The sequence below is a fragment of the Oryctolagus cuniculus genome, chromosome 1 (assembly GCF_964237555.1).
Source record: "Oryctolagus cuniculus chromosome 1, mOryCun1.1, whole genome shotgun sequence".
In the NCBI taxonomy this organism is placed as follows: domain Eukaryota; kingdom Metazoa; phylum Chordata; class Mammalia; order Lagomorpha; family Leporidae; genus Oryctolagus; species Oryctolagus cuniculus.
In genome coordinates this window covers 81,119,761-81,130,698 of record NC_091432.1, presented here as the reverse complement: position 1 = coordinate 81,130,698, position 10,938 = coordinate 81,119,761, and the positions used below count along the sequence as shown (strand labels likewise).

At 43.3% G+C, this 10,938-nt stretch overlaps 1 protein-coding gene across 1 annotated transcript; it reads left to right on the top strand.

The window, feature by feature from the left end:
• The first annotated feature begins 9,593 nt into the window (after positions 1-9,593).
• LOC100356521 (upstream-binding factor 1-like protein 1) lies at positions 9,594-10,577 on the top strand. The gene has a single exon (XM_008267538.2). It carries the CDS (start codon positions 9,594-9,596, stop codon positions 10,575-10,577), a length of 984 nt encoding a protein of 327 aa, XP_008265760.2.
• The last annotated feature ends 361 nt before the right edge of the window (positions 10,578-10,938 follow it).

Genomic DNA, 10,938 nt, shown 5'->3' with positions numbered 1-10,938 from the left:
CCCGTGGGCATACCTCCTAACTCCAACACCTGAAAAATCCTTTTCTACTTTGACATTTGTGGGGTTGTATATTCTAAGCATCATGTGCTAATAAAATGATGAAATATGTGGCTGTGGCATCTTGTTTTCCCATTTAGCTGAATGCCACCAAGGCACATCATCATGCAAACAGCCTTTTATTCCCATAGTTGACTATGTCTTGGGTAGTGGAGTGAAGTCTCTTCTCTCACTTTACTAAAGAAAATGAAGTTTGCAAAGGTTTTTCCTCAAATCTGGCCTTTTGGGGTAGATGCAAATGCCTGACAACCAATCACTTCATCAAGTCCTGGTCATTCATTACATTTCAGCTCAGTTTTTTTTCAGGAAGCCCTTCACGACTGCAGAGATCACACACTCTAAGCATAACATCCAACATCACCAATAACATCCAACATAAATTCAACCAACTGGTAGTTAATGATAACTGCTCAGTACAAATTCCCAATTTTCCAAATGGAAAATCTTTCCTGGTGCTGTATTGCTATTACCCAGAGCACTGTTTTGGACATATCAGGCAAAACAAATGTAGTCAATGAGTGGACTAAAGAACAAATAAGAGGTTAGTATTGGGGCCGGCGCCGTGGCTCACTTGGTTAATCCTCCGCCACCAGCGCTGGTTCTGTCCCTGTTGCTCCTCGCTCCTCTTCCAGTCCAGCTCTCTGCTGTGGCCCAGGAGGGCAGTGGAGGATGACCCAAGTGCTTGGGCCCTGCACCCGCATGGGAGACCAGGAGGAAGCACCTGGCTCCTGGCTTCAGATCAGTGCATCGTCAACCCTAGCGACCACTGGGGGAATGAACCAATGGAAGGAAATGCTTTGTCTCTGTCTCTCTCTCTCACTGTCTACAACTCTACCTGCCCCCTCACCCCCCCCCAAAAAAAAAAGAGAGAGAGAGAGAGTTAGTATTAGCAAAGTTATTCTAACATCAAGAACATTCATGTTTGGCTCAGTGGTTTCAGATCCACTTGGAATGGCCACATCTCTTTCTGGAGCACTTGGGGACATGTCCTGCTCCTCTGCATATTCTAGCTTCAGGGTAACAACGGGCACTGTGGGCAACCACAGGTGATGGCTCAAGTACTTGGTTTCTCCCACCCTCATGCAAGACCCAGAAATACATTTCTGGATCCTAGCTTTGTCCTTGCCCAATCCTAGCTATTTTGGGTAGTGAATTGGCAGGTGGAAACTCTGTAGGCTTAATATTATGTAATCTACTAACTCAAGTCACTACTAATTCAACTAACTGTGATGGTCAATTCTGTCTCAAATGTCCAAAATCAACACTATTTCTGGGTGAGTCTCTCAAAGTGTTAGAAGATGAAACTAGTTTTATCTTTCCCCAACAGCACAAACTCTTTGTTTTAGAAATAAAAACACCGTGAGAAGTGTGTGCGTGTGTGTGGGTGTGGGGGGGCAGTTTGTTGAAAATACAAAGCAGCAATCATACCAAAAGTGAGTTTCTGCTTTATACTCCCAGCCAGAACACAAGACGACAGGATTTCCTCATCAATGCCAAGCTCAGAATAAATAAATACTCACACACAAACAAAAAAGAACCACCATGGAGACAGCATCACATTACAAACTCTTTCTCTTGATAATTTCTGGTTTCCAGCTGACCAGATAGGTTGTTCTTCTTCTGTTTTAAAAGAGATTCATTTTATTATTTATTTGAAAGTCAGAGTTACACAGAGTGGAGAGGCAGAGAGAAGGAGATTTCCATCAACTGGTTCACTTCCTAATTGGCCGCCAAGGTCAGAGCTCCCAAGCTAGGAGGCAGGAACTTCTTCCGGATCCCCCACACAGGGCACAGGGGTCCAAGCACTTGGGCAATCTTCACTGTTTTCCCAAGCCATAGCAGAGAGTTGCATCAGAAGTGGAGTAGTCGGGACTCGAACTAGCGCTCATATAGGATGCTGGCACTGTAGGTGGCAGTTTTACCTGCTTCCCCCAGCGCCAGCCCCTTGATGAATTTCTTCTCTCACTGTATCATCCTTTCTGTGCACGTGAATGGTTTTATCAGCTGAAGCTGTTAGTAATTAACTTTCAGATTGATCAAAAGCACAAACGAATATTCCAGATTCACTGTCCAATGACCCAGGCTGCACCCCTGCGTGGACTCTGAAAATTGGAGCCAGTTCTCCAGTCCCAAAGGTGCATAGTGCCCTTGTCAGCTCCACATACAAGTACTCCATCAGAATTTGCAGTCAATGTGTTAATAATAGCTTTATGTCCAGACACAATTTGAATGAAACATCCATCAGGGAATTTCCACTGTTTGATGTTCTGTGGCGAACCAGAGCAAATGTATAATGTCTGGGATGTAACACTCCAGCTGTCACTGATCCTTTATGATTTGTTAATGGCACTCTCATCTTCCCAGCCACCGGATCCCATAATCGTATTGTAGTGTCATGGCTTCCTGTAATAATTTGTGGTTCTGCAGCTTAACACTTCACTGTAGCAGCTGCATTTGTATGTCCAGAAAATGTGTGTACACTGGTGCTTGTTCTCACATCCCAAATCTGTGCAGTTGAATCTCGACTACAGATTACCAGCACATCGATTGTTGTGTACAAATCCAAGCCCTACACTGTGCTCAGATGTCCATGATAATGCCTTAGAACCTTAAAACTTTATTTTACACTGAGGGCTGAGAGTGCCAGGCTTTTGCACAAGCTGACACTGGCAGGACGTTAGAGGGCAGGAGGATGGCAGAAGTCTCTGTGCCTCTCCTCTGCCTTAGAGGAACCACCTCTTCCCCGCTGCCACCCTCCTTGCAGAACTCTGGTCCTGTTGTAGTTTATATCACAAACCTCCTTCACCCATAGTTAGGGTGGTCACGGCTCTTTCAGATGTTACTTTCTGGGTTGTTTCACTGTCTCATGTTTGGTTTTTCAAGTCTTCCTTCACTCCCATATCAAATACCTGGCAGGAAATGCCCCTATGGGAGCTCTCTCTCTCTCTCAGTCTATAGAAAGAAAGAAAGAAAGAAAGAAAGAAAGAAAGAAAGAAAGAAAGAAAGAAAGAAAGAAACAGGGTTAGCTACAATTTGAAGATTTTAAAAATTCATGGGTACTACATTCTACCACTTGTCTTCACCAATCATCATCCAATTCTATGGACACTTTCTTCATCTTTTCTACAATTTTAGTTGTCTGGGAAGAATTCAAACAGGAAAACCAAGCTTTTTCCTAAGGACATTTGTCAATAATGGCGACAATAAGACAAATAAAATAATTTTGGAGGTATACCTATAATAATCATAGGACTTAGTAACAGACTTTTTTTTTTTTTTTAACAGAGACAGCGAGAGAGAGAGAGAGAAAGGTCTTCCTTCTGTTGGTTTACCAACACCCCCACCAAATGACTGCCACAGCCGTACACTGTGCCAATCTGAAGCCAGGAGCCAGGTGCTTCCTCCTGGCCTAACATGCTTTGGCAGGTCCCAAGCACCTGGGCCATCCTCCACTGCCTGCCCGGGCCACAGCAGAAACCTGAACTGAAAGAGGAGCAACCAGGACAGATTCCGGCTCCCCAACTGGGAGTAGATCCTGGAGTGCTGATGCAGCAGGCGGAGGATTAGCCTAGCAAGCCGCAGCACCAGCCTGACTTCTTAAACCATTAATACAATCTTGATGTGAATGGAAGGGGAGAGAGAGCGGGAGAGGGGAGGGTTGCAGGTGGGAGGGAAGTTATGGGGGGGAAAAGCCATTGTAATCCATAAGCTGTACTTTGGAAATTTATATTCATTAAATAAAAGTTTAAAAAATGTTAAATACCAAATAGCAATAAGAGTCACATATCTAATTTTAAATTTTCTAGTGAACACAAAAAAATAAACAAATAAAATTAACATTAATGATATTATTAAATTTCTTACACACTAAACATTTTAAATAGCTATTTTTATAAATATTACTAATGTATTTTACATATTTATATGCTAATTTTGTGTGCAATGCACATTTTACACCTCAACCATCCCTGGCAATACACATTCTCTTTTAGTCACTTGTTGATTCAAGTTCTTTTGCTCTTCTTCTCTGTTTCTCTGCACTCTTTGGAAACATGCCTGCAAATCAGTGAAGAATCGGCATACAGTGTAAAGTATGGTGCAGATTACAGAGTGGCACACTCTACCCAGGGATAGGGAATTTTCTTTCTGGCTGTTTATAACATCATTTGTGGCATCTTCTCTGCATTTATAAAAATACATCTGCATATATTAAATGTCATCGGAGGCTCTGACTAATAGAACCGAGAACAAGATAATTCTTGTGAAAGCTGTTGGTGTTGTTTATTGGTGTTCAGTAATGAGTTGCATTGTCTCATTTAGGCGAGGAAGAGGTCCTGGGACATAGTGTTTGCTTACAAACAGTGGGGTGACGTGCAGGGGAAATGTACACTGTGCTGTAGAGATGAGGGACACCAGTTCGAATATGTACCTTTGATTTCTAAAACAACCTGAATCACGGTGGAAAAATGTTTCATTCTCTTCTAGTTTTGTATCTCTCCTATATAACAGAGGAACATTTCTCAAACCCTGCACTAAAAGTTTTGTTCTTTGGGGGCTGGGAGATAGAATTAGGGTGGGGCATGTGTGAGTTCTCTGGGCTTCCTGGCTTATTGTGTGACTCCTCACCTGTATGTGATCTGCCAATCATCACTCCTCAGGCACCAGACAAATGAGCCACTCTAATTCTCCTAATCCTTTCATCTATAGGTTCATGGAACTGAAATTACAGAATATACGGCATTTTCTATTTTTCTTTCACATAACTGTGTTTCCTAGGTTCATCGTTATTATCAGCAATAATATTAACATTCATTGAATTTTAAACAAATTATAGCTGACAAAAGACAATTCATAGAATGTTCCTGTTATTGAAACAATATAACTAAGTAGCCTTTTCTTTGTGAACCTATTTTTTGAGAGTTTATTACTTGAGAGTTGGAATTACAGACAGAAGGAGAGCCAGAGAAAAGGGTCTTAGATCTGCTGCTTCACTCCTGAAATGGCTGCAATGACCAGAGCTGAGTCCATTATGAAGCCAGGAATTTCTTCCAGCTCTCCCAGCTGGGTGCAGAGGTCCAAGCAGTTGGGTCATCTTCTACTTCTTTCCCGGGACAATGCAGAAATCCACATCCAAGGAGGAGCAGCTGTGCCACGAAGTGGCAAACATATGGCAGCACTGCAAGAGGAAGCTTAGCCTACATTGCCACAGCACTGGCTGGGCCTGTCTTCTTTTGAAACTTCTATGAGATATACATGCCTTACTACAACTGTCTTGAAACAGTGGTTAATTCTCTTTTCCGGATAATCAAAACACTTAAAGAAATAAAACAGGAAATGGTAAAATTAACCAGCAGGTTTTCAAATTTCAAATATTAATTCTGAGAATCATGTCTCCAGGTATACTTCAATTGGTATTTATTGATATGGCCAGTCCTATATATAACTTCAACATATTAAAGTTTTAATTTGAAAGTTATCACTAAAGTTATAACTTCAACACAATTATATTCTGCATCATGTATCAATTTGTGAATGTAAAAATGTACTTCAACATTCTATTAATTTAGGCTTTTATGCATAATATCCCCTTGATGAGTGCATTCAGAAAATATCTATCAGAATTTCAAAAATTATCCCAGCAGGTTTTACTGCTATTAATTCTAAGAATTATATTTCCAGATATTCTTCCTTTGATACTTATTGATATGTCTAACCCTATACATTACTGACTTGTATTGATTTGTGAGTGTAAAAATGTAACTCACCCATCTATTAATTTAGGCTTTTATACACACTATCTCGATGGGTTTATTCAGAGAATATCTATCTGGATTTCTAAAATTAACAAATATTGCCGGTTTCATTTCGGCTGCTCCCCTCCCCGTCCAGCTCTCTGCTATGGCCTGGGCAAGCAGTAGAAGATGGCAGAGTGAAGGAGAGAGGGAGAGAAAGAGATCTTCCACTAGCTGTTTCACTCTCCAAACTGCCAGACAGTTTGGGCTGGGTCAGGCTGACCCAGAAGTTTCATCAGGGAATCCCATTTGGATGCAGGTGTCCAAATGTTTGGACCATCTTCAACAGCTTTCTCAGTTGCATTAGCAGGAATCTGAAGTGGAGCAGCAAGGATTGAACAGGCACTTCCATATGTGATCAACCCCCAGTTTAAGTTGTGATGATCTCTGTCATTCCAAGCACATTCCTTTTAAAAAAAAATTTTTTTTAACTTATTTGAGAAGAAGAGAAAGAGAGAGACAGAAAGAAAGGCCTTCCCTAGTTATACAAACTCTCGATGCGTGTATTCAGAGAATATCTATCTGGAATTCAAAAATTTACAAATATCACCTCTCAAATAATTATTCATTTCAATCAAGAGAACTTTTGTGTAATTTGAGATTGATCTGATTGCTTGTAACTAAATCAGCTGGAAAGCAGTTCACCCAAAGAATGATGGGAAATAGTGCCCCTCCCCCTAGTCCTCTCTGCTACAGTAACCCCATCAGGGCGGGGCTTGCTCCTCTTGTATAAAGGTCTCACCCAGTCAAGGTTTATTCAGTTCTGAGGCTTGGTGTTGACTGGGCTGTGGAGACCTTCTGATCCTCCAGAGCCCAGGGAACTCAGAACCACCTACCTGACCCAGGATCCAATCCAAGAAGTTGCAAAGGACCAATTCCAATCGCCAGGTGAGTACTGTGTCCAAAGAAATGAATTGAAGTTTTTTACCTTAAAACTTGAAAATAGAGGAATTTTCTTCTTAGTATTGAACCAACAGCAGTCTTACATCACTCCAGGCCTAGGGTAATGTATTTGTTATTTCCTTTTTTTAAGGATTTATTTATTAATATGAAAGTGAGAGTTAAATACAGAGAGAAGGAGAGAGAGAGAGAGAGAAAGAGAGAGAGAGAGAGGTCTTCCATGTGCTGGTTCACTCCCCAGTTGGTCACAATGGCTGGAGCTGCACTGATCAGAAGCCAGGAGCTACGAGATTCTTCTGGGTCTCCCACACAGTTGCGGGGGCCCAAGGACTTTGGCCATTTTCACCTGCTTTCCCAGGTCATAGCAGAGAACTGGATCAGAAGTGGAGCAGCTGGGACTTGATCCAATGCCCATATGGTCTGCCAGCACCGCAGGATGCAGCTTTGACCCGCTATGTCGCAGCACCGACCACTTTGTCTGGAAATTCTAACAGGTATTCATGTCTTCTTTGGCTCTTCATGGTCTATAATGGCTGCATCTAGTGGTGTCTGCGATCCAGTTGGTGGCTTTTTTTTCGAAGATGCCGACCTCCTTAATTATCATTTGCTCTATGGAGTCAGCTTCCCTTAGTCTTCTGATACTTTAGGGAAGAGTTAGGTCTGAATCTACCCTCTTTGGTAACTGAAAAGAAAATATTGGCATAAACTGGCTCAAGCACATTTATCACACTAACTGATGGTTCCCATCTCCAAATAAACTCCTGGAATCCATGTATTGATGAATCCAAGTAAAAATAATATTCTGTTTTTATACTAGCAGTTTTAAGATTTTGATTAAGTCGTGCAGAGTAGCTCTAGTATAAAAATTCAAAGCTTTTGTTTTTTTTACCTGGAAATCAAATCATCATAAGTGCAAATTGTCCAATTTTACAGAATACAGGACCAGAGTTTTGATTCTCAACAATTGAGTGCTTTCATAGGATAGCATTAAATGGTGTTTCCTTAAGTATCTCTGGACTGGCAAGATTTAAAGAAATGCCCAAACAGAGGGTAACGGCATCTTCCCTTGCTTCAGGAATGGTACTAGCTCCAATTGATCAAGATATTAGCAAGGGGCCTGCACTGTGGCATACTAGGCTAAGCCTCCACCTACTGCTCCAGCATCTCATACAGACACTAGTTCATGTCACTGCTGCCCCACTTCTGATCCAAGTCATTGCTAATGTGCATGGAAAAGCAGCAGTGAATGATCCAAGTGCTTGGACACTTGCACCCACATGGGAGACACAGAAGAAGCTCCTGGCTGATGGCTACAGGAGAGCACTGCTCCTGCCATTGTGGCCATTTGGGGAGTGAACCAGCAGATGGACGATCTTTCTCTCTGTCTATCCCTCTCTCTGTAATGCTTTCTGTCCAATAAATTTTGAAAAATCTCTAAAAAATGTTACTAGGCATTGTGTGGTGTGTGTGTGTGTGTGTATTCATTTGCTGATGAAGAACTTCAGAACTGACTGGGAATGATACTGCTGGTGTCCCAGGATGGAGAGAGCAGAGCCATGACCAGAAGAGCTACCACCCTGCTGGTGACTGACACAGTGCTCTACAGGGTAACCACTGAGAGAGAACCCTGGTGACCAGTAACCAGGTTGTCATAGCAGCTACCTCTACAAAGGTACCAGCTGCCTCTGCAGATATGACATCAAACCCAATGAAGAAACATTCCTTCACAGCATCTACCAGCATCTATTGGGACAGAGTCTCTGGCTTTACTTGCTCAGCTTTTCAGAGAAGTAACGGAGAACAGAGAGAATCTGGACAAAAAGGAACCTGAGATATCGTGAGATTACAAAAGACTGTAAAGTGAATCAGGGAACATGCAAAATATTTCAAATTATACTTTAGAAAGGAAGAATGAAAAGAGGAGAGAGAGCTCTTCCATCTGCTGGTTTACTACCCATATACCTGGCATGGCTCGGGCTGGGTCGGGCTAAAGCTCATTCTGGGCCTCACACATGGGTGGTAGGGATCCTAGTACTTGGGCAATCACCTGCCAGCACTCATGGTGTGCATTTTCTGATCCTCGGTCATACCTTCAGTCAAGGGTATCTGAACTCGACACAGACTGTGGCCACATTCAGTCACTACAGGGATTGTCCTTCCTTTATAAATTATGCCTCCTTCCTTTTTGTGTTTTTTACTTTGATCTCAGGATGCTTAGACACTTCAGCTTCTTGAGTGTGTGGTCTGCTGCTTGTCTTATTGAGTTCCCTTTAAATAAGCTCCGGTGAGATTCGGTAAAAAGCTGGTGAGGCTGGTGTGGTGGAGATTGTGAAAAGCACAAATGCAGCATGTCAAAGGCAAGCCTAGATTTCATTTCAGACGTGGCAGTTTTCCAGTTACACTGCAGAGCCCATGAAATGTATGAAGGATGTACCCTGCGTGAGTTGTGGTTTTCCCACTAATTTTAGTGAAGGAGAATAATGTTCCTGCCCTTTCTCCTCTGACCTGCTGAATGACGATAGGATGCCCACAAATACATTCTTGGAGTCTTGTGGGAGAAAAACTTTGAGACATGTCAAGGATGGTACACAACAAGGACTTTAAGAGTGGTCCACAGCACTGATTTAGACTACGCTTTCTGTTCCAAAAAAGAACATCCTGGAATGCATAGAGAATAATCTCCCATCCACCGGACTCCACGGAAACAGAGAACAACCCAGTCACATCTGCCCTGGGGAAATTAGATTTGAGAGGATTTGCAGGGGAAGCTCTCCTACTGAGATAATTACAGATCTCTTCTCACTTCAGGAAGTTCTACAACTTGACAGAACTGTCCTGGGAACTATGGAACACATCAGACAGAAAAGCCACAAGAAACATCCAGACTTCCCAAAGAAGCCCCTGACTGCTTACATCTGCTATTTCAAGGAGATGCGGCCCCACTACTCCCAAAAGTACCCCAAACTCAGCAACCAAGAGCTCACCAAAATCCTATCTGGGAAATACAAGCAGCTCCCAGAGCACATGAAGCAGAAATACTTCCAGGATTTCCAGAGGGAGAAGCAGGAATATGAGGAAAAACTGGCTCGGTTCAGGGAAGATCACCCTGATCTGGTCCAGGACTCCAAGAAATCGGATTTCTTCAAGAAGGGCCAAGCCCAGGCCTCCAGGAAGTCTCCGGGAAATGGGAAACATGTGAGGTCTCCTCCAGAGAGGTATGGCTTGTCCAGGAAGCTGGTCTTCCTTGGAGAGCCCAAGAAGCCCCCTATGAACGCATACCACAAATTCCACCAAGATTTGTGGGGCAGTCCAGAGCTGCGAAGCCTGCACCCGAGGGAGCGCATGGTGGAGGTCAGCAGGCGCTGGCAGCGTGTTCCACAAAGCCAGAGGGAGCACTTTACCAGACAGGCGGAGGAGCTGCAGAGACAGTACAAGGTGAACCTGGACCTCTGGCTGCAGAGTCTGTCACCTGAGGAATATGCTGTCTACAAAGAAGCCAACTATGGCAAGGGGAGGAATATGCTCATGACCGGAGGCCCAAACCCCAACTTCAGACAGGGGTATCTGCAGCCCACATCAATAAGGAGTTCCCAAGAAGCACCTATAGAGAAGCAGATGATGCAGGCTCTCGGGAAAGATCACTCAGAGCATATTGAGGTCGATTCTCCTCCCTCACAGCGAGCAGACGTGGATGTGGAGGAAGATGGAGAAGAGGATGAAGGCAGTAACTCTTCAGACTCTGTCAGTGAGGATGAAGATGAGGCTGCAGGGAAGATGGGGATGAGCGAGGATGCTGTGTGTAGCTCATCTTCCTCAGACTCTGACTGAGCTCTGCTCACAGTCTAGAAGCCTGGACAGTGACAGTGATCTCCACAAAAAGTGTTCATGACCAAATGTCACCGAGAGGACTCCCTTGTCCCTGCTCTTTGTATTTTCTTGCTTTTTTCCTTTCCTTCTTCCCACCTTCTATCTCAATAAACATAGACCACGCTAGTATGAGGGGAAGGTGGTGCTGTATCTCTGTATCAAGTCGGTAAATCTGGAGGGATGGCTTTTCTGAGGAATGCATGTAAATGCTAGCTGGTACCGCCCATCATCATCCCCAATTCCATCCCTGGGAAATTCCAAGTAATTGAAGCTCTTGGTAAACAAGGAACTGCTTGGGCTGTGGGGCACACGGTGGTAGATG